General features: G+C 52.2%; 7 protein-coding genes across 7 annotated transcripts; 5 read left to right on the top strand and 2 right to left on the bottom strand.

The window, feature by feature from the left end:
- Nucleotides 1-1250: 1250 nt before the first annotated feature.
- BBA_00779 (uncharacterized protein) lies at nucleotides 1251-3138 on the top strand (the record flags this gene model as incomplete). Its single annotated transcript, XM_008595876.1, has 3 exons — nucleotides 1251-1322; nucleotides 1383-1508; nucleotides 1579-3138. 3 exons carry the CDS (start codon nucleotides 1251-1253, stop codon nucleotides 3136-3138), a joined length of 1758 nt encoding a protein of 585 aa, XP_008594098.1.
- Nucleotides 3139-4034: 896 nt separating this feature from the next.
- On the bottom strand, nucleotides 4035-7239 carry BBA_00780 (Cse1-like protein; the record flags this gene model as incomplete). Its single annotated transcript, XM_008595877.1, has 6 exons — nucleotides 4035-4662; nucleotides 4718-6417; nucleotides 6474-6644; nucleotides 6698-6865; nucleotides 6941-7083; nucleotides 7170-7239. The coding sequence occupies 6 exons, from the start codon at nucleotides 7237-7239 to the stop codon at nucleotides 4035-4037; spliced, it is 2880 nt and encodes a 959-aa protein (XP_008594099.1).
- Nucleotides 7240-9609: 2370 nt separating this feature from the next.
- On the top strand, nucleotides 9610-14367 carry BBA_00781 (tuberin-like protein; the record flags this gene model as incomplete). Its single annotated transcript, XM_008595878.1, has 1 exon — nucleotides 9610-14367. One exon carries the CDS (start codon nucleotides 9610-9612, stop codon nucleotides 14365-14367), a length of 4758 nt encoding a protein of 1585 aa, XP_008594100.1.
- A 718-nt stretch (nucleotides 14368-15085) lies between these two features.
- Nucleotides 15086-16057, top strand: BBA_00782 (uncharacterized protein; the record flags this gene model as incomplete). The annotated part of the gene is made up of 1 exon (XM_008595879.1): nucleotides 15086-16057. One exon carries the CDS (start codon nucleotides 15086-15088, stop codon nucleotides 16055-16057), a length of 972 nt encoding a protein of 323 aa, XP_008594101.1.
- A 45-nt stretch (nucleotides 16058-16102) lies between these two features.
- Nucleotides 16103-17083, top strand: BBA_00783 (uncharacterized protein; the record flags this gene model as incomplete). The annotated part of the gene is made up of 1 exon (XM_008595880.1): nucleotides 16103-17083. The coding sequence occupies one exon, from the start codon at nucleotides 16103-16105 to the stop codon at nucleotides 17081-17083; it is 981 nt and encodes a 326-aa protein (XP_008594102.1).
- Nucleotides 17084-18900: 1817 nt separating this feature from the next.
- On the bottom strand, nucleotides 18901-20750 carry BBA_00784 (DNA polymerase alpha/epsilon subunit B; the record flags this gene model as incomplete). Its single annotated transcript, XM_008595881.1, has 4 exons — nucleotides 18901-19121; nucleotides 19224-20220; nucleotides 20309-20618; nucleotides 20704-20750. 4 exons carry the CDS (start codon nucleotides 20748-20750, stop codon nucleotides 18901-18903), a joined length of 1575 nt encoding a protein of 524 aa, XP_008594103.1.
- A 965-nt stretch (nucleotides 20751-21715) lies between these two features.
- On the top strand, nucleotides 21716-22579 carry BBA_00785 (CCR4-Not complex subunit Caf16; the record flags this gene model as incomplete). Its single annotated transcript, XM_008595882.1, has 1 exon — nucleotides 21716-22579. One exon carries the CDS (start codon nucleotides 21716-21718, stop codon nucleotides 22577-22579), a length of 864 nt encoding a protein of 287 aa, XP_008594104.1.
- Between the last annotated feature and the right edge of the window lie 51 nt (nucleotides 22580-22630).

The raw sequence follows: 22630 nt of genomic DNA on the forward strand, positions 1-22630 counted from the left end.
GTGCCTTGGCAACCTTGAGTCTCTTTTTTGCAAGCTTGTACCAGTTAACTACCTAGGAACAGCATGATTTTTTCAGGTACGGATGCTGATGAGGCAGTGGTGTGTACTGTCAAACTTGTACCCAGGCCAGCTTGCCAGACAAGCAAATCAGGTACCCAAGTACTCAGGTATCAAATGGCACGGCATGTCTTGAATTGGTGGCTAATTGATGCGATTGAGTTTTGTCTTGTATCACATTTTTCTCCTGGTCTTTGCAGATTCATTATTGATACATTGATGATATTATTATTATTATCAATATCATCACCATTATTATCTGCACCCCAGGCTCAATAGAGGAGATGAGCAGTCCGGGCGTCCGAGTAGTAGCTCGGCGGCTCCAGCGAAAAGTGTACCCAAGCACCCAGGTACCTACTTACCTACCTAGGCAGCTCAGGCTCTCAGGTACAAAGACAGCTGTCTAGGTAGGTAAGGTAAATACCTATTTAGCCTTTACTCTGTAAAGTACCTAGGTAGGTATTTACGGAGTAGGCCATGTTGCGGACCCTTTTTTTGCCGCTAAAAGTCGTTCCATCATCCACTAAGCCATCCAGCACACCCACTCCAAGGTGTGCACTTGAGTCGCCCCTTGCCTCTTAAATGTATCTCTCCACCTACACCTGCCTGCATCGGTACCTTGTCTCCTCAAGCATCTACCTGCAATCTACTTGTACAAGCAACCCCGGCCTCCTTTCGTCGTGCTGCGACTCCCAAGCGCCCTCACCTCACCTCTTTCATCTTTCCTCTAATACCTACATAGCTACCACTAACTTTTTAGTTGCGACCTGGCGTTGTATTCTGCTGCACACACACCCCGTCGCCATTCTTTTCTTTACTGCGCTCTAGCTCCCACCATTCTACATCCGTCTTGGACATCTTCATCTTGGCCGCGATTGCTTCCTCCTCCTTCAACCGACCCCTCTCTAGACCGCTCCAGTTCAATTCACTTCCTGCCGCCCGCCACCCGTCCCTCGACGCCTCTGCAAACGAAACATCGACCGACTTTCCCATTACCATCAACTGCCAATCGCCCCAATAAGCAGCCAAGAAAATATCTCTCTTAACTCACGGCGCCTCTGTGAACCTGGCTGCGGCATCGACTCTGCCTCGCTCGACTCCCCGCCTCTCCAGCATGATCCCTTAGCACTCGCTCCTCACGCCGCGCCAACCACTTCCCTGCGGCCAGGCCCGGCTCTGCGCCAGACAAAACCATGGAGACTTTCGATGGCTTCTTGCTTGTCCCTCCAGATCGCACCCAGATCATCGGGAGAGCTAGTTGGAAAGTGCGTTTTTGCCTTTTCTCGTCGCATGCGCTGCTGTTGACAACTAAACCCTCTTATTAGACACGATACGTCTTCGTCGGTCCGAAAACACGGGCCCTCCGCGAGAATGGTCTTTCCGGTCACAATGGGAATCGCACCGTTGCTAAAAGCCTGCCAAATCCTGCTGGTGACGAATGCTTTGTATCTGTATATAAATACAAGGTATTCTTCTTCGTCTTGAGTCCTCACTCAGTCCTTTGCTTATCCATTCTCACAGGACGATTCGGAGCCTATCCAGCAGTGGAGCGCATCCTTAATCACCGATTGCCAAGTTCAAAATGTTTCCCACCGGAACAAGGCCGTTGCGCAGCCAACTCTCGTTATAACCCTCTGCGACAAGGATCGCAAGCGTCGTTCTAGCCGTGCGGCAGGCCTCATCTCCAGTAACAAAGACTCGGGCGCGACTGCTCTTTGGTTTCGTGCCGCTCCCCAACATAAGAAGCACACCCTCGACGACTGGGCTCGATTTCTCTTGTCCAAGAAGTCCATGTCCAACTCGGAAAGCCCCGCCTCCCCTGTCTTCAACAGCCCTTTCCCCACGCGCTGCCGGGACTTGCCAGAGCACTTTTCAAGACCCGGGAGCAGTGGCAACCGCCTGCAGCACAAGAGCTCTACCGCGACGTATTCGACTAGCCACAGGGAACGCCCTGTGACTTTTGACTCTCACTCGCCCAGTCTTCGGTCCAAACGCAGCGATCTCTCCTCTCCTTCGACTAGTAACAACAATTATCACATCCCCGGCCAACTGTACACGACTGTCCTACCGACTGATATTGGCCCTTCCAATGAACTAATTGGCGAATCGAGGGATGGGTGGACTTCCAGCTCGGCCTACGGCCGCTCGGCCGTCAATTCGCCCGCTCACATGCGGGACAGTATGAGCAGCCATGGCTTTTACAGCGATATCCCCGACGTGAATGCGCCTCCAGCCCCAGGCGAAACCATTCTCGATCGAGCCTTCAAGCTGGGCCATGTTCCGTTTGCGATCCCAGATATCCCTGGGCAGGAGAAACTTAGCTCCATCGCCAGATTTGATGCACTGATGCGTGACGCTGAACAACGAAGATTGCAGAAAGAAGAGGCCGACAAGAGGAAACGTCTCGCTTTCGAAAGCAGATTTGACGATGATGACTCGGAAGATGATCAGTCCGACGGCTCTCACAGTACGGATGCTGGAGACGACGCACACGGGCATTCTCGCAAAACGAACTTGATTTCCCCAAGCGCTCAAAGGGCTTTGAATTTCATAGCCGGTCGCAACGGCCAAGATCAAGGCCGATCTGGCCACAGACCTTCAGCTTCGCGGAATCACCTCAGTTATCACGCCGACACGGCCCCAGCTGCCATCGTCACTGCTCCGCCAGTGCGCCCTCACACTGCGCATGCCAAGAGCCGACCTGGCGCACAGCGTACACAAAGTACACCTCATCTTGTTGCCCCAGCCGCTCCTCACGACATACCTAATGTGCCTAGCAAGATCCCCGAGGATCCGCGCAAGCCCTCTGCGGAGAAGCGTACCTCTGGCTCCAGTTCCAAGAGGCTTAGTCTCAATGACATTACCAAACGATTCTCAAGCACGAGCAGCCTCTTGCTCGTGCAAACAAATGCCAGTGGCGCCAGTAGCCGGCGAAGCAGCGAGGTCGATGTCAGTTCCTCTGTTCCGCGAGCCAACCTCTCTATCCGCGGAAGCAGCCAGGCTACGAGAAACCGAGAAGACCAAAAATGCGGCTGGCGAGGCAGTGTTAATGTCGTATCGTCCGAGGGTGGTTTCCTATAGACCGTCTTATCATTGACCATGATGCGGACGCGGACGCGTGCTCTAAACGTGATTGCCAAGTTCTGTTTACCCCGGTTACGCAACTTGTACGAACAGCAACAATGATACCACTTCCACAGCCGTGCTGCTCCTGGCCAGCAATTTCTGCGTCACACACCTCTTTCCTCTATCCTTTCTTGCTCGCATCATGCCTTTCTCCCATCATTTACTTCCCCAATCACGACACTCACGACGCCAAGAACAAACTGCCTTACCTACACCGCAACGCACCGACTTTATGAACTCTGCGTTGCCTTGTCTTTGCTTATACGTCTTTAAAGACGGCCTCTGTGCTGTCCTCTCATTCTGGGTCACATCCATCCCCCCCACCTTTGACATGCTTGATGACGGGGCTTTTGTTTTCATGTCTGTATATTTCCTTTATTAAATACGGGATAGCTGTTTTCCATCCTCTTTTCCTCGCAATATACCTAGGATTATACCAGGGATGACGCACATCATGTGTCGTACATTCTTGGAATACAACAAGACTATTTATTTAACATCGCTTTTGGGTACATATCAACTGTTGACTGTATTTTCGCATTCCGATACAGATGAAGAGCTGTAAATTTGCTGCCCAAACTTGGTGCCACTTGGCCACCTTTTCTGTTCAAAACCCTCCCAATTGTGCCCATCTGTGTACAATTTTCTTTTTTTGCACCATGCAGCAACCACCGCCCTACCCTTCTGTAAAAAAGCTAGCCATGATTATCTCCATTCCCTTACATAAAAATCGCTTCACATGAAACGCCCTTGGTATTTGTCTACCACTTTGTACTTTGAAAATGCTCTTGAATTTCCTAAATGGTTTCCCCTTTTTATCCTGCAACCCCATGACTGTACGCAGATCCATTTCAAACAAGATACTGCGCAATTGCCTGCTGTTGCTCCGGCGGCAGGCGCTCCGAAATAAAGCGCTGCAAGGCACCGTTGTGGCGCTGGTTGGCGTTGACCATGTACTCCTTGACCCATTTCGGCACGTCCTGGATGTCGGGAAAGTCGTCGCGCGCCAGCGGCTTGCAAGTGTTGAGGGGCGTGTACGAGGTGCCGAAGCCAATGTCGTCAACGGGCGACTCGGCGAGAATCTCGTCACCGCCGCCGGCCGCCACCGCGGGCGGGTTGGCCATGAGCGACAGCAGTATACGGCACGTGTTGCCCCATCCCTTCATAAACTTTTGCGCGAAGATGGTCGAGTCACAAAGGATCTTGGTCAGCGAAATGACGGCCAACTTGCGGTCGATGGGTCGAGCAAGCTTTTCCGTCTCAGCGAGCACAAAGGGCGGGTAGACTTGGGCAAAGGCCTTTTCATCGACTTTATCAGAGTGCTTGATGAAGAAGTCAGATCCGTATCCAGCCTCCAGACGGGAGCTGACAAGGTGGAAGAAGCGCACGAAGCGGAGCTTCAGGGCTTGACCCGGGTTGCCTTGCAGCTTGGTGTAAATGAGCTGTAAAATAGTGCCAAAGTACTGATCGAGGACGGCCCTGCGATTAAACGTTAGTATAGTCATCGGAGTCTGATAGTCTTCCTTCGACTTACGGCTCAAAGGCGTTGACAGAGGCATCCAGAATGTCAAAGGCATTTAGCTCAAATCTCTTACTACTCAGCAGGTTCTGAAAGATGCCCAGAAGTGGCTCCAATTGCTTGTTCGCCGCAATGTCGACAGAAGCTTTGGGGATAACGGCAGACAAGAGCCTGGTACAGGCAGGAATATTGCCTCTGGTTTCCCAAAGAGGAGCCGCCAGCAGTGGCTGCAAAAGACCTTTGTAGTTGTCCGAGATGGTCTCGACGGGGCTTGACTCGAGAAGTTGGGCGAGAATCTGGAACACGTATGGCATAAACTCAGTCACGTCTTCCGCGAGAATCTCGTGGAAGGGACCCCAAAGTTTAGCGTTGAGGATAGGAGCACTGCTGGCGGCGCAGTAGCGAACCAGAGCACCCATGGCCTCAAAGTGGTAGTAGTAGAAGCGAGGATTACTCGGATTCTGCTTCATTATGTTTGTAATGGCAACTAGGTGGGTCAGCGCGTTGTCGAGTACGGGAGCTGCGCCATCTTTGATGACGATGAGAATACGCATAACGCAGCGCATCAAAAATTCGTTTTCCTGGAGCTTAGCCGGGCTGTGGTCCTTCTCAATTAGCTTGAAGAGGTGATCCAACAGATCCTTAGAGAGTGGCTCAACGTCTTCGCGGTTGAAGGTGCGGTTGCCATTGTCATCAGTCAAATAGAGCACACGCTCGACAGAGATAGCGGCGTACGTGTATACGACGTAGTTGGAGGAGTTGAGGTTTCGGACCAGAGGACCAATGGCTTGCTTCCACTGCTCCATGTTGAGCTGACTCCGGAATGTGTAGAGAAATTTGATGGCATCAACCTTGGGAATCGGCTCCGAGTTGTCAGGGGCGACAAGATCTGCGGCAATGTGTTGCTCAAAAAATTGAACAATGTTGACCAAGGGGTTCACCGTCTTGACACCCTGTGCAGCGGTGACGGCTCCCTTGGCGGCAATAGACAGGAACAGGTATATGGCAGTATCCTTGGCCTTCCAATCCGTCTTTCCAAGATTCAGGTAATGGTTGATGTATTTTGAGACTGCGGTAGTCACCAGGCTCTCAAACTTCTCCTGCAGCTTACGGAGGAAATCGGTGGCGGAGCGTCTACGGGAGTCGTTGTCGGAACCTTCCAAGTCGCGACGAATATACTCGATTGGCTCGTCTTCGAAGAGCTCGACATCAGATTCGCGAAGGGTGACGTTAGGCAGAATAACCTTTTCGACGATTTGTGTAATGACATCCTCGCTGTTGAACAAGCCAGAGTATTGCGCAGTGGCAGTGACAGCCGTGAGGAAGTGCAGAGCTTTGCTGACGAGAATGTCGTATTTCGTCTCTGTACCAGTAGCTGAAAGTAAGTTCCAAGCGCTGGTGATGAATGGCTGGCAGTATTGGGAGAATGCGTCGTCGTATTTAAAAGTGTAGAGAACAAGGATCTCGCAGATGTTGGCCTTGACTGTATCGGCAATACTGACTTCGGACTCGTCGTCGGTGTCTAGCAGCGGGTTGGTGTATGTAAGGTACTTGTGCAAAAGTTCGGCTATGCTGGGAAGATTGTCTTCGAAGATGGGGGGAAGATCGTGGCTCGAAAGATCGTACATGATTTTGACCTGGAGATCAAGGACCTCGAACCATCCGTGAAGAGCCTGCTTGTCGTTGGCATGTTGTTGAATCTTGTCGTCGGTAGTCTGTATGACTTTCGTTAGCGAGCAGAATACATGGCCTGCTGAAACTTGGTACGCACGACAAGAAGCTGGAAGAAGGGTTGGCCAAAGGTTTGCAGCACATGATTGATTTCAATGTACAGCTCATCCGTCTTTCCTAGCGGGCGCCATCTGTTGAAAATGGAGTGTGCGACTTCGAGAACGCCGACATTGATCTTGGGATCGGTGACGGAAAATCGACTAACGAGATCCTTGCAACAAGTAGTCAGCTGGCTGTCATGAGCAAAGGGGGAGCAGAGCCTACCTGTGTGAGGGTGTCCCACCGCCTCCAAAAGTCGGAGTCGGCGATTACGCTGATGGCCTCGCCAAGCTGTGCCTGCACATTGGGTGGGCAAGCAATCATGAGACCGACAAGGCGATCTTTGATGGTTTGAACCTCGGATTCCGAGATTTTGTAGTTTCCTTCCTCATCCTAAGGCATGTCAGCTTGGCGCGTCGCGTCGAGTTGGCGGCGGGTAGCAAGGTTGTGCGACGGCGGGCGACGTACAACATAGTTTGTGCGGATAAAATTCTTAAAGGCGAGGGCGGCGGCAAGCCTCGTGTTGGCAGGGGCAGATTCGCTGCTGACGATTGTGAGAAGCGCCAGCGAGTATTGGGGCTTTGAGGCCTCGTGCTTCAAGGCCGATTCGGCTGGCAGCGTTCGTTTGTTAGCTTGGGCAGAAGAGGCGGGGGACCAGGGTGTGAGCTGGGAGCTGGAGAGCTGGAGAGCAGGGTACCTTTTCTGTGCTGGGAGGGATCGAGAGTAGCGTTGAGAAGCTGGGCGATTTGCTCCATATCGGCCGCCATTTTGAAGAGTTTGCGTGGATTACAACCAGGGCGTGGGTGAAGGTGATGGAAGCAGGAGCTGGGATGGTTGATGTTGTGGACTTTTCGTGGTTGCGGGACAACGCAGGATAAGGAGTGGGGGGGCGATGGTGCTCTACAGTGAGGTCGAGACTGCTGGCCCAAGCTTTGGTGTACAGTTCGTGCGACCAGTAATACCACGTTATCGGGAGGAAGCTGAAGAAACTATGCATCATCATTTCTGGCCTCTGAGATTTTCTTTTGCAGGCTCCAGGTAGCGTAGTAGAAGCCTCAGAGGATAGGCACCTAGCTAGGAAGGTAAGGTAGGCAGGCATACATGTGAGGACCCCGCCTCGGAAAACCTCTATAATAATAAAGAGGAGATTTGGGCTCTAATTAGTACAGCACTATGTAATACTAGGTAGATATAGGCCAGCTTGTTTCGGCAGTTTGTCTCGACTTACAATCGAAATTTGCTTCATAAAAACGCAAGATCGGCTCGACCTGTTGGTTCCAGGTGTATAGGCTAGCTACCTTAGTTGTGAGTGCTGTTTTCAAGGATATTCGAATGCGGGTTGTATCATTCGTAGACTCGTCAGCCCAAATTTTCATAGATTGCCGACTAGATTATACAAGTCCGGATCTTGAAGCAGCTAGCTGTATGGATGCGAGGCACCTTTAACGTGCGACGCGGGGACGAGACATGCGCTATGCCGAGTCGCCTCTCGAAAGGGTTGCTCTTTTCCCCTTGCTATGGATCGGCAACTAGCGCGCGGGGAAATAAGCAGCTGGATCAAATATGACTTTGTATTAATGCGAGACAAGACGTGGCACGGCAGATGTTTAGACTGGTTGACTGGCAGTTGTGCCTCTGCCTAGAAGGCTTTACCAGTGGCAGTCTGGCAGACGCAGGTCTCACCGGAGGCGTACAGCAGCAATACATATCTGAGAGAAGATTACTCGAGGCCCCTGTTTATGTCAGACAGCCTCGTTCAGCTCAGGAGCTTAATGAACGGGCATATGTTTGCGAATGAAAGCGGCTGGAACTGTGCTCCGTAAATATATTGATGTGGTATGTGAGCAGCCAGTACAGTGGTGCGCTGTACAGCAGGTATTTCTGCGCCAACGCCTTGCACGCGCTGTACCTTTCACCTGGTTCCTATACAAACCACTAAATATTTAGATACCCGCACTTGTGAATAACTAGGTAAGTACCGGCCTAGATATCTAAGTGGTACGCATGTAGGTACACACACTAACTTTAGATGCATGTCTATCACGCAAGCACGGCAACGTGGAAACTATGGCTACAAGCGGCGAAATTTTGATCAATTCTGTTTATTACTTGTTTTGATTCTTATACGACGGCTGCCACAGTCCTCTTCCAGCAACTTCCAGATCTTCAGTTTAGGTACCTGTCAAGCATGTACCTAGGTATTTCAGCCGCCGTTGAGCTGCCCTGTACTTTCCATGGCATCCCCATAAGGTACTATTTAACTGATAGCTCCCCTGTAAATGTTTAAATAGTGGCAGCCACCAAAATAGTAGAGCCGCCGTCACCCGCCACAACGCCCCGGCTCGCCTTCGCCGCTTTAAGCTTTCCATCGAAATTATAGTCGACTTCAATTTTCTCGACGCGCCCGCTCCGCCGCTGCTCATCGCCGCCTTTGTCAAAATTCAATTGCCATTCATCCTTCGTCACCTGCTCCCATCAACACGCCACATCCAACTCGTATTTTGCGTTCCGTTTTGCACGTTCGCTCAACTCTCTTCTTCATCTTCTTACTTCTATTCTTTTGCGAATCCGTTGCCACATCTCTCCTCTACTCTTCCACAGCTCCCACGCTACCGCCGATGATTCCACAATAGCTCTCCAACACCGCAGCCATACTGGTAGTGGCAGCTCGTTATCACCTCGTCCTTCTTGTTGCGATTCATCCCACTGCCTACTCGCTGCTGTACCGATCCTCCGACTTCGTCTCTCACCTCGTCCAACATCCCCATCGCTACTTTTCTGTCCCGCTCCTCCATGCTGCCGCCACTTTCACAGCAGAAAATTTCTGCCGCCGTTTGATTCATCGAGGCCGCTAATCAGTACGCATTCCTCCCGTCGCATAGCAGCCCACCTGCACCGCTACCCAATGCACTTTGCGCAGACCCCAGCCCGCTCTTGATCATGCAGCCATCAATGTGCGCGATGCGGGGAGCAACCTGAAGCTTGCCCTTGTGTCTGCTCTCTTTGCTGTGTGCACCCAGACGTCGGCATTTGGCCGCTGTGTCACCATTGATGCGTCATCCTGGCCCGGCCACTTCAGCTAACACACTCCCTTCTAGCCCTCTTCTCCGACACGTTGCGCCCAAGACAACGAGCACATGTCTCGACACCCCGACAATGATGTCCCGTCATCAGACTCAGCCCGCCCCAGCGGCCTCAGCAACGTCCTCCGTGGCCTCACTAGCTCCAAAAGCACTCGCTCCACGCCGCACATTCCCTCGCCTGCTGCAGCTCAACCAAAGACGGAATTCATAAATGCCACACCTATACACTCTCGTGGTCTCGCCACGAACCACATGGACGCTCTTGAGCTTTTGAGGTCCGGTGGCTCCGCCGAGCGCATATCCGCCGCAGATACTCTGCGATATGCCATTTCCGAATACCCGTTGAATCCCGTGCTCGACATCTGGTATGCCGCCAAAGACTTGATCGACGAGCACAAGCCTCCGGCTGTCCGAACTGCTGGCTGGGAGCTCTTGACCGAGTGCGTCAAGCATACTTCATCGACAGATCTTGAGCGACAAGAATATTTCCAGACAATAACGGCCCCCGCCCACCCAGACGACTTTCACCTGCAGCTGGCCGCACTCGTTGACTTGACAAATGGCGGCCGCAAATTGGCCGGCTTTGACTATGAAACCATTCCTCTAGTCATTGATTGGCTCCAACAAGCATACAATGCTGCCAGGCTGGCGCGCAAAAATGCTGCAAGAGGCTCCAAATCGTCCAAACGCGCCGCCGCATCAGGCGAGGATCAAAACCTGGCACAGATTTTTTCCTTCATCCACGACGTCATGAAGTTCGGCTATAATACGGCCAGCGAAGCCACCGTATCCAAACTTATCGATATGCTGCTCAATATTTGTATGAGCACCAGTGTGGAAGACGATCTCAAATCTTGTATTTCAATTCTCGATGTCATTGTCACATTCGGCTCCATTCCCAACGGCAAGCTCAAAGAGTGCGTTCAGGTCCTGGGCTCCATCTTCTGCCTCGTTCCAGGCCTTCATAAGAGCTCGTGGCATACACTCGCCAATCTCTTCAAGTCTCACAATGGTCAGGCTACCGTACGTATCTTGCTTGATATTCTCCGAAACCTACCCCCAGATTCTTCCAACGAGAGAGATACCAGCAGAGAAATCCGCGGTGCACTTGCGGTACTCCAAAAGCTTCTGGCTAAGAGCACAGACAAAGGGTACCCAACTATACCGTACGCCCTGTTGGTCGACGGACTGGCGAACGCTCTCAAGGCATCAAATTCTATCAGAGTATATGGATCCATCATACAGCTCATCAATGCATTATTCGATGATGGAGCTGGTCAAATGCATAAGCTCATTATTGACGAAGATTGGTCTATTGCGCTACGCGTATGCGCCGAGTGTTACAAACGTGTCATCGCTGTTGTCGGCGATAAGACCGCCAAGGAAGAATCTGCCGAAGAATTCCTCATCGCCGAGCTAACAACTCTAATTGCACGTCTTGACCTTTTGATGAACCAAAAGACCACCAACTACATTCCTCGCCAAACGATTGTCAACTTCTTTACCCAGGCTCCAGAGCTGCTTGCCGATGCCACTGCGATAACCGTCCTCACCTACTTCCAAGAGTTCAGATGTTGTTCGCCTTCTGACTTGGATTGGGAGGAGAACATCAACTTGGTTCTGGATGCCTTCTTTCTGAATCGCAAGCGGCCCTCCAAGACTCGACTTCTGGCGTTGAGCACAATCATGGACGCGTACGATGTCGTGGAATTGGTCGGTGATGGGGCTGAGCAGAACTTCATCCCCCGCCTTACAAAGCGCATTATTCAGGATGTTGCAGAGGAAATTGACATCCCTGTTCTCAGTGCTATCATGGCGTTCATCACTTCCGTGGTTAAATCTTGCGATATGGATTTGTTCAACTGCATCATGCATACTCTCAAGAGTATCGTTCCGAATGACAGGGTCACGTCTCCTATTCTAACTTCTTTACCTACGATTCCCGGTATCGAAAGCGATGCTGAAAAGCGCGATTTGCTGTCGAAGGAATCGCCATCTAACACTGTGACGCGGGCCTATGTTACTATGTTCTTGCAATTGATGAACACCCATTATGAAAAGAGTGTTGCGCTTTTCAACGTCTTGATAAGTATCAGCAAAGCCGGTCACTGCGAAGTTGACGCGCGTTTGTCGGCCATGAAGCTGCTGTTCAGGCTCCGTGCAGACTGGGCCTACAGGATATACGTCACCAACGACTTGGATGTCGACTTTTTGGCGTCTTCAATTTGTCGCACAGAGGCAGCTCTGGTCAAAAAAAGGGCCGAGGAAGCTGCGGAAACTATGCGCCTCTCGCGAAACGATCATGGATTGCCGGTTCGTCCGTCGAGAGGCGTCTCATTCAGCCAAAGCGAGAGAGGCATTCCCATTCGAGCAGCAAGCGGCACGAGTGTCAGAACAAGCGCCAAGCACCAGCAATTATGGCAGTATCCAGACCCCAAGGCGTTGCCCTGTGAAGTCCCCACGGCAATCAGTCCTGTATTGGTGTCTCATGTAGAACAAGATGACTCGAATGACTCGACGGTATCATCTTCCTCGGCGTCATCGACGCTGGGCGTCACACACGCACTGGATATTTCTGCATGGCTTGATGGAGTCCTCACTGTTCTGCAGGGTGCGGAGTGGGAAGTCTACAGCTTTGTGCTAGTGCACTTGCCACTGCAATTGAGCAACCATGCCATCTTTCAGGGCGCAGTTCCTCAAATACAAGAGCTTCGAAAGATGGTTTGCGATCATTTGCGGACAAATATGCTTCCAGACCCCCCGAGCATGTATGGCCTCAGAAAGGCAGATGTAGCCATTTGCCTATATCAAAGTTTGACTACGATTCTGAGCTACCATGAGCACTTTCAAAAGTCGGACGAAGATGAGATTGTCAAGACTTTTGCGCAAGGTATATCAGGATGGGAACGCTCTGCCAAAGCATGTATTCATGCACTCTCTATTTGCTGTCACGAGCTTCCACTATCCATGAGCAAGTCTCTGGTCCAAATCTTGACGCAGATGGCGCAGATCATTACACAACCTCATGTGTCTGTGCATATTTTGGAATTTCTCTCCTGTTTAAGCCGAATGCACGACGTCTATGTCAACTTTAGAGAAGAAGAGTTTCGTACAGTTTTCGGTATCTGCTTTCGATACCTTGATTACGCGAGAGAAAAGCGATCTTCGAATCGAAGCAGCAGAGCCAGCGAGGCATCGACACCCGTGACACCGCAATCTGGTCATGTTGAGAATAGTCACAACCCTCCGTCAGACGACTTGCCGCAATACGTACACGCCGTAGCTTATCATGCCATCATATTCTGGTTCTTGGCTCTCAAGCTTCCTGATAGAGCTAACCATGTATCATGGATTGTTAGAAAGCTCTTTACCGACGTGGATGGTCCAGCCCAACAAGTTGAAGAGCAAGCCGTCACTTCGGTGGATTTTATGCAGCGTGTCACGTATGCCGATGCTGACGAATCTGCCAAAGACCCGTACTTTACGGAAGACCGGTTTGGTCAGATTGGAAAGAAGCGATGGATTATCGGCAATAGCATCGTAACTGTGAAGCAAGGCACACTGACGGGCTGGGCGCATGTCGTGAAGCGACAGCCGTCGGGCACTTCAGCCTTTACAATTCGTGAAGCCTATCGACCGCCGCCGCTGCACCAAATTGAAAATCACTTGGACATTGCGAGGGAAGGCCAGTCGACAAGCCATGCAATCCTGCCTAACCACATCCTGGTGCAACTCTTGTCACCTATTCCGCAGAGTTTTGATGCTGCAAGACCTATTGCATTGCCCGATGACGAGGCTGTTGATCGAGCTATCCGGGTATTTGACCGAAACTCTAGTCTTGATGGACACAAGGTCGGAGTCATTTACATTGGCGAGGGCCAGACTGATGAGGCTGAGATTCTGGCAAACATGTCTGGAAGTAGCGATTACATTGAATTTCTCAACAACTTGGGCACTCTGACCAGACTGAAAGGTGCGACGTTTAATACGCAAGGGCTGGATCGGGAATACGATACAGATGGGGAGTACACATTCTGCTGGCGTGATAGAGTGACGGAGATTGTGTTCCACGTCACGACGCAAATGCCAACCAACCTCGAGCGGGACCCCTCGTGCACATTGAAGAAGCGACACATTGGCAATGACTTTGTCAACATCATTTTCAACGACTCGGGCAATCCATTCAAGTTTGATACCTTTCCAAGTCAGTTCAACTTTGTCAACATTGTCATCACCCCGGCCTCGCGAGCTTCTTTTATCGTCCGGCGGGAGACGAAGCCGGAGGCAGACTCGGGTCAGCCGTTTTACAAGGTCAAGGTCATGAGCAAGCCAGGGTTTCCACCAATTTCGCCGGCATCGGAGACCAAGATGGTATCGTTGAGAGCATTGCCCGGGTTCATCCGACTGCTGGCTCTCAATGCGACCATGTTCGCCATGGTGTGGCATAGCCAGGAAGGTGGGGAGCACATTTCTTCTTGGACTAGTCGTCTCCGCGAAATTAAACGTCTGCGGGAACGCTATGGAAACAGGAACACAACGTTGGTGCCTTCGCCTCCTGGGACGTCGTTGTCAGGTGGTCCGACTGCAGGACTTGGAGACGGCTCGCGAGCAAGCAGTAGCGTGCGAGACAGTTTGAACAGCCTTCGCCGAACCAGCGTGGCAACATTCTTCACAAGTCCCAGCGAACAGGCGTCCCATCGGTCGTCTGTACTGTCAACATCTACAACCACCAACGATACAGAGGTGGGATTCTTGGCCAATCCCACCTGTTCTGTTGTGGACTCTGTAGATTTCACGAAATGGGCATCCTAAGCGGGGTCCTTTGCTTTCTTTCTTTTGTTTTGATGAGTGGAAATGAATACTGAAATCCGGTCTGCAGATTGCATCCGGGGGCAACAAAAAGTTTGGGAGGCGTAATTTGATTTGATCAGCGGTTTATGTACAATCGTCTTGGGTGTTGTTCTACTAGAATGGTGCTCAACGTTTTGTATTTTGCATACTATACCACTTGGCTTGATGCAAGGAGGGGGCTGTATTTAGATAGCGATGTGTTTCAAGGTTGGCAATATGATTGAATTCCAGGATTGTGTATCACTCTTTACTAATGCTGTACCGATTCAAATTGCAAACGGCAATCGATGCAGCTAGCTGTTACATTACAGGAGATACGTAGTGAATTGAAAGGGCAGTAACTTTACAGGAGATACGTAGGTAGTGAATTGAAAGGGCAGTAACTTTGTGGTGGTGCCGCCTATAAAGCAGCGTCAACCTCCCTTTTGCAACCTCTCTTTTGCAACCTCTCTTTTGCAACATCCCACCTCCCACCCGCACTGCCCAACCCCCAACCACACCGTCGCCGCATTTCTTTGAAGAAACATCACGCCCTTCTAATCAATTCAACTTGAACCAATTCTTGACCGTTTTTTTGACCGCGACTCGCATCGAGGCGGTGAATACCCAACCTCCTTGACCGCATCATTCCAAGGCCACTTACACTTCTTTTGCTATTCTTCATTTCCCTGATCGCATCATGACCACAACCACCACCACGTCCAGGCGGTTCAAATGGCTCAAGTACTCAAATGTCCGACCATTCACCGATGAGCGCCAGGCCAACTTTACAGCACGCGCAAATAATGGTACTTTGAACAGATCTTATGATCCTGAAAGGGATTATGATGAGCTTCGATCGTTACGAGAGGGGTCAATGGCATCCGACTTTGACTGCATGGAACTCCGAATCCGCGAGGAAAGAGTCGACCTTACCTGGGTATATCCCCACCATGACATCGAGAATCCAACCACGGCACAGCTTAGCCGCCTGGCCCCTTGCGTCCGACGCACCATAAGGATCGAGAAGCAAACTCCGCGCGAGGAGCTCTATAATCGTGGCCCGGCTGTTGCGCCCCTTCCCAAGATCCCTAACCCCTCTGACGATGAGCCTGAATGGGGATTTAGGGACAAGTACATGTACCGTGCCAAGGATGCGCCAGGCTCGGAAAAGGATAGGAAGAAGCAGAAGCAGAAGCAGAAGCAGAAGCAGAAGCAGAAGCAGAAGCAGAAGAAGAAGCGCAAGTCGCGCACCGACTCTGAACATCCCGAGGAGGAAGATTTGGAGACTGAACATCGACCCAAGCGAACACGAGTTGCAGAAGAGGAAGCCGATACCGGAGGGCATGAAGGACATTTACCGCTAACACCTAGCTACATCCCGGATTATGACCGCCCGGTGCCATCCATTGAACACTCCCCGGGAGCCATTGCCCGCGCCGATGCCAATCTCGCCTTGATCGCCGCATTCAACAACGTACAACCACGTCTGTCTGCGTCGCCTGCCGCGCCCGCCATTTCACCCGCTACGCGCCCCTCGGTCGCCGCCGCCGACCCCGGCCCTCCCCAGTTCGCCAAGGATGGCTTCTTTGCTCTGCCACAACAGGTGCGGCTCCAGGTCTATCGGCATCTTCTCTTGCGGGAGGAGCCGATCCGCGTCCACGCCAGTTAGGAGCTGGTGTACCGGAACCAGAACTTGAAGCTGTGCACCCGCATAATGCGAACCTGCGCCGCGGCCTTTGAAGAGGCCGCGGCCGTGCTATATGGCGAGAATCAGTTCCTTTACCTGCTCCGAGACGGGGTCAACCATGTCGCCGACGTCGTCTCCATGGGCCAGGACGACGCCCCGCATTCGGCCAGCGATCTCGAGGAGGAGCCTGAAGAAGGGCGCCGGCCGGCGATGACGACGCGCCGTGGCCGCAAGCCGCTCCAAGTGTACGACATTAACCTCTCGCGCTACATTTGCCGCATGCGGCGCATCTGCGTCGAAGCAGAGCATAACCGCTTCGCCGACGAGGCGCAGAAACGCGCAACCAGCGCCGTCAAGATCTTCACCGACCGCTTCGAGTGGCTACCGGACGGCTTCCGCACGCGCCTGGCCAGCATCGAGCTGCGCGTCGTGCCTGTGTGGGAGGCGGACGTCGGCGACAGCGGCAGCGGCAGCGGCGGCTTTACGTTTCTTGACTGGTTCGACGCGGACACGGAGCTGATGCGCGTGGTTCGCAATCTATCCTGCGACAAGATGACTGTGCGGCTGCTGCCGCCGCCGCGTCGAGGAGGAGGGCGGTCGCGTCGAGGGCGCGGATCGCGCAGTGCCGGGGAGGAGGAACAGGGGCGGACGTATGCGTATGAACTCAACATGTACGACTACCAGGTGGGCAGGCTGGTCAGCGAGCATGCCTTTATGGATCCGTGGCACGCGGATGAGGCGATGCAGCTGGGGCGCGCGGCGCGCATGGCGGCCATGGAGGATGCCTTTGGCGAGCTGCGTGGCGTGCTGGATGGCGTTTGTCGGGATATTGAGTATGGCGAGCGCGGATGCCCGAGGGTGGTGGAGGGGTCTGACGACGATGGGGATGGGGAGCAGGATGGGAGTGACGGTGGGGAGGATGGGCAAGGGGAGGAGGAGGAGGAGCTTTTTGATGAGGAGATTATCGTGGAGCAGGATGATGAGAATGATGGGGATTACGAGGACTAAATGATTACTGCTCGGATTGGAGTTTTAGGGGGGGGGGGGGGGGGAAGGATTGGGTTTTGAATATCGGGGTTGCTAACGTTTTCTACTTTGCTGGGACGGCCGACGTGATACTATATCACTTTTGAAATGTTGCTGGGTAGTGTTTTGAAGATCATGGGAGTACTGGGTATCTCTGAGAGGGTCTATAACATCCTATATTATTTAGCTGAATTACAGAATCATCATAGCAATGAAATCTCATCAAGACCACAAGTAGTCAACGAAACCACATGTTTAGCTTTTTTTCAAACAATTTTGACTCCTACAAAGTGTTGGGAGAACTCGATCCCAAACAGGTTCTGAGTCGAATTGCGTGCACAGGTATCAGGACGGCTTCTGCCAGGCCTGATACAGAGGTATGCGGTGCAATTCAGTTGTTGTTCAGATTATCTATCTATCAAAATACAGGAAAGATGCGCTGTATATAAGATACAGCGCCATAACAAAGAGCAAGGAAAGACAAAGGAAAAACACACTATCAAGCCGGGCGTTAGGGCAAAGCTTGCCTCTGAAAGCGGCTTCCACGGAGGTGCCGAAGGCAATCAATTGCCTTCGGGAAGCTGGAACGTTTGTTGGTTGGCGCGTGCAGCCGCCGGGGCCAAGCGCCCGGTCAGCGGCTGCATCCCTGACAGCGCGGAGAGCCCGGCGCTGTTCAGGTGCTTTGACCAACCAAATCCTCCTGCAGTCGCAACACAAATATGTCTATTAATTTCAGATGAACTAATCTCGTTCCGCCTCCTATTGTGATGTTTGAAGAGAACCGCAAAAAAAAAGCCCACAGCAGTAGATGCCACACACACAAGACCGTCGAGTCGTACGCAACACCATTTGAAGATATCGTCCCTCTGAGGGTAGGTGTGTGTAATGTATGCGATTGTCGACTGTTAATCAGGACCTTGGTGCAAAAGGAATTGCCCATGTCGAAGGCGTACTGTATTATTGTCGTCGCGCGAAGGATCGAAGAATCGTAATACACGTGCCACGCCCCCACCACTTCGTGGTTAGGTGCTGGAGGGCTAGGTGGCCACCGTAGCCACGTAAACGCCACTAATCTACTAATAAACTATTATAGTAGATATTAAATCTACTAATTTATTATATAAAATTAGAAAAATATACTTGAATTTCTTGGAAAATCTTTATTTTTAATATAAAAATAAAAAATATTTATATAATTAATTAAAGAAGATATCTAAAAAAAAGTATATTTACATTATTATAAAAGTACTTTTAATTTTATTAAATTTAATAAAATATTTAAAAATAAAATAAAAGATAGTTTTCTTATTTAAAGAGATTTCTCTTTATAAGTATTTTTCATATATTTTTATATTACTTATATAATTTATAAAAAAGAAATTTAGTAAAAAAAGTTTAACTTTTTAATTATACTTTTTAAAATCTAATAATATTATATAAAATCTAACTTTAAGCTTCTTACTTAAAAAAGTAGCTTATATATCTAAAAATACTTAGGTTATATTTTTAGTATTTTAAGTAGCTTTTATATTTAGGAAATACGTTTATGACTACGTGGCTATGGTGGCCACCTAACCCTGCAGCACCTAACCACGAAGTGGTGGGGGCGTGGCACGTGTAGGTTATGACATTGTCAGAGATAAGAGCAGCATAGCCAAGCTCCAGATCGTAAGGAAAATAACAGAAAATAAATATAAAAAGGGCGAAAAAAGTTGTTTTTGAAAGCTATGGGGACCCGGTCCTTCTTATCTATGATATCTTGCTCAGATGCACAGGGGCGGTCGAATCCGACCGACACACTATGACGTCTCAATCTTGACCTTGGTCACCTCGAGCGTCTCCATGTCCACCAGCACAATCTCCTTGGACGCCGCAAACGACGGCACCGCGACGAGCCGCACGCTCTGGCCGTCGGGCCCATCAATCACACGCGTGCCAAACTCGGGCTGGTTGCCGACAAAGTACAAGTGCGGGCAGGCCTTGAGCACAAACGGGTCGTCGTCCTGAAACGGGTAGCTCCCTGCAAAAAAGTATTATCCTCTACGTTAGCAGGAAGAAAAAAAAAAAAGGTCCCTTTGTGTGATTGAAACAACACACACATCCGGCCGGGCTAGCCACTTACACAGCGTATCCGGCGCAGTCGGCGCGCAGCACCGCCATCGACACATGGCCTCCATCATGCCCAGTCTGTCCTCGCTGTCGACGTACTTGAAAACGTCGTCGACGTTTTGGCCGCCGGTGCCCAGCACGCGCCAGCCGTCCACCTCGGCCTCCCAGGGATTCGTCACGCTGTCGAACCAGCCCGGCACGCCGCCTCCGCCCGCCTTGCTCGTCGTCGTCGTCGTCGGGTCCGCGCCGTACGCGCGCGCCAAGGGGAAAAGCGCCGTGTGCAGCGGCTGCTGCGGGTAGCTCGCGTTGGCCGGATCGCGGGCGCCGGGGAGCAGAGTTACAGGCAGCGAGGGCAGCAGCTCGCTGACAAACTCATCAAAGAGCTGCGATGGCAGCGCATTGTACGCGCTAGCGTCGTAGCCGTACTTTTTGCTAGACGCCGACGCCGACGCCGACGCCGCCGTCGTCTTCTTCTTCTCATCCTCGTCGGCGGTCGTTGTCGTCGTCGCGGAACTGATGGAGTCGCCAGCAATGATGAGACGACTAATATGCGAAACTTGCGATTGCGCGTCGGCGCTAAGGCTTTCACCGAGCAGATACTCGAGCAGTAGATTGACCTCGACGGCGGCCGAGGCGTCGGCGCCGGAAAACGACAGGCCAGACACAATGGCAATCTGCTTGTGAGTGGTGGTAGTGGTGCTCGGGGCATCGGCGTCGGTCATGTCCGTGTCTTGCTGCTTCTTGTGCTTGCCGTTGGCCTTGGCGCCGCCGGAGAGCGCCCAGCGGTCGGGCTGCGGCGGCAGGTCGGGGAGCTTGAGGTCCAGCACCTCGAATTCGCCGCTCGTGTTTTCGGTGCCCATGACGGCAATGATGCAGCCCGTCACGAGCGGGACCGTCTTGAGGATGTCACCAATGAGCCGTACGCGACCAGAGTCGTCTTCGAGGGTGACTTGGTCGCTACCGTCGTCGGAGTAGTATTTTTGCGTTGAAATTGGCGCGGATAGCCAGCGCTGCATGTCATGTTAGCGGGTACACGACGTTTCAACTAGCATCTTTCTTTCTTCTCATTAATGGAAGAAGAGAGAGAATGCGACGCACATCCTTGGATACGTCTTCTAGAATATTGGGCTTCAGCGCCATGTCCATGTAGACGGTGCCTGCGACCCAGCACAGCTCGCCCTGGCGCACATCGAGCACGCGATCCACCTTCTTGGCCGTCTCGCCGCCAACGGTGGTGCCGTCCCAGGCTGCGGCCGCGACCTCTTCGACGGCGGGCTTGATCTTGGTGAGGCGCAAAAAGTACATGTCGCCGTACTGCTGCTGGTAGGAGCGCTGCTGGTCGAGGGTAAAGGTCGAGAGCGGCTTGTAGAAGGATTCATCGCGCGGTGGGACAAAGAGGGGAGTGTCTCTAGAAGAATAGTGTGGTCAGAACAGGGTCTTTGAAAGAGTTTAGGCCCTGCGAGTGTCGGCGCAGATGGTTGGAGACAGCTAACGATGGCTTCTGGAGCAAGCTCCCAGACACCTCCTCGAGGGTCACCATGGCGGGGGTTTGCGTATATGTGGTCAAGATGGCAAAAGTAATGATCTGACAGAAAAGGGGTTAAAGCAAGGACTGAACAATCTAGTTGGAGTAATGCCGTGGTGTGCGAGCTGCTGTCGCAATCTAGGTGGTATAAAGAACAAGTTTGAGGTACCCGCGTTTTACGCGACGTCTGGTAGACGCGTAAAGTGGCGCTGTGGGGGTGGCTGGCGCAGGGTCTTGGACGGCAGAGGATTTGATCAGCGATGATGCTGTTATTCGGCCGTGAATTTACTAATTTCGTCAACGAAGTTCCCAATTGAAACCTCTAGTACAATCAATCAGGATGTCAGACCCAGGCTTGTCTATCGTAGGTGGTTTTCATGTCTATTCCACTGCGGTTAGCCATATTCTTCAATCATTAGATAGCATGCGTGTACGACGATTCGAATCTCGATGGCCAACTTCGCTCTCGACGAATTTTAATAGACTTTTCTCTCATCATCTTGATGGATAAGTCGTAGCGTGGCTTCCAGCTACCTCTCACTTCAGGCTTGACTCATATCAGCTGTGAGGATGGACCCGGATCTACGTGCATCAGATGAACTCGTCTAAATCGACATCCGCCACATCGGTCAATCCCCCGAAATCAGGCCCAAAAATCAATATCTACCATCCATTGATTTTATAACAATACTTCGTACCCGCACCTGCATCATAGTAACCTTGCCGCCTGACCAAGCCTTGATGTTAGTGCCGCTTCCACTTGCCCCGCGTTTGTCACCCCACCACCAATTGACAGCTTACGATGGCCTGACGGACAAAATTTCTCCAACATCGTCACGGCATCTCTTTCTATAAATACTCGAATCTCATCCTCCCCCCTGCTCATCACCCTTTTTTTTGGTTTTTCATCACCGCTTTCCCTTGCTCTCTCAACAAAGTCGATCCTCATCAACCACCCGCCCGCCGCCGCCACGATCGCCATGGCCTCCAAGCAGAATCCGCCTTCCATCAAGGTCACCGACCTGACCTACACGTTCCCCGACTACTCGACCGGCGTGTACAACATTTCCCTAGACCTGCCGCCGCGCTCGCGCACGCTCCTCATTGGCGCCAACGGCGCCGGCAAAACAACCCTCTTGCGCCTCCTCGCCGGCAAGCGCCTCTGCCCACGCGGCACAATCTCCATCGGCGGCGTCGACCCCTTCCACGAGGGCCTCGAGGGCGTCACCTACCTGGGGCTCGAGTGGGTGCTGAACCCGATTGTGCGCACCGACATTGGCGTCACCGAGCTTCTCCGCAGCGTCGGCGGTGACGCCTACCCGGCGCGCCGCGACGAGCTCGTTGCCATGCTCGACATTGACCCGTCGTGGCGTATGCACGCCGTGTCCGACGGCGAGCGCCGCCGGGTGCAGCTCGCCATGGGCCTGCTGCGCCCCTGGACCGTGCTCTTCCTCGACGAAATCACCGTCGACCTCGACGTCCTCAGCCGCGCCCAGTTCCTCGCCTGGCTCAAGACCGAGACCGAGACGCGCGCCTGCACCATCCTCTACGCCACCCATATCCTCGACAACCTCGCCGGCTGGCCCACCCATCTCGTCCACATGCACATGGGCGCCGTCAAGGAGTGGGACACGGCCGATGCCATGCTTGCGTCCATTGACGGCACCGTCGCCGAGACGGGCAACTCGCGCCTCGGCGAGCTTGTCATGACGTGGCTCCGCGCAGACCTCCACGCCCGCGGGCCTCGCAGCGGCATCAACCGCGGCTCCGAGGGCAAGACATACGGCTTTGGCGGCATCGGTGTCGGCGGATATGGAGACGAGTCCAAGCCCAAGACGAAATAGTTTCTTTTTCCTTCCCATCTTCTTCTTCTTGTTTTATTCAACACTTTTCAC

The sequence above is a fragment of the Beauveria bassiana genome (assembly GCF_000280675.1).
Source record: "Beauveria bassiana ARSEF 2860 unplaced genomic scaffold BBA_S00002, whole genome shotgun sequence".
NCBI classification, from domain to species: Eukaryota; Fungi; Ascomycota; class Sordariomycetes; order Hypocreales; family Cordycipitaceae; genus Beauveria; species Beauveria bassiana.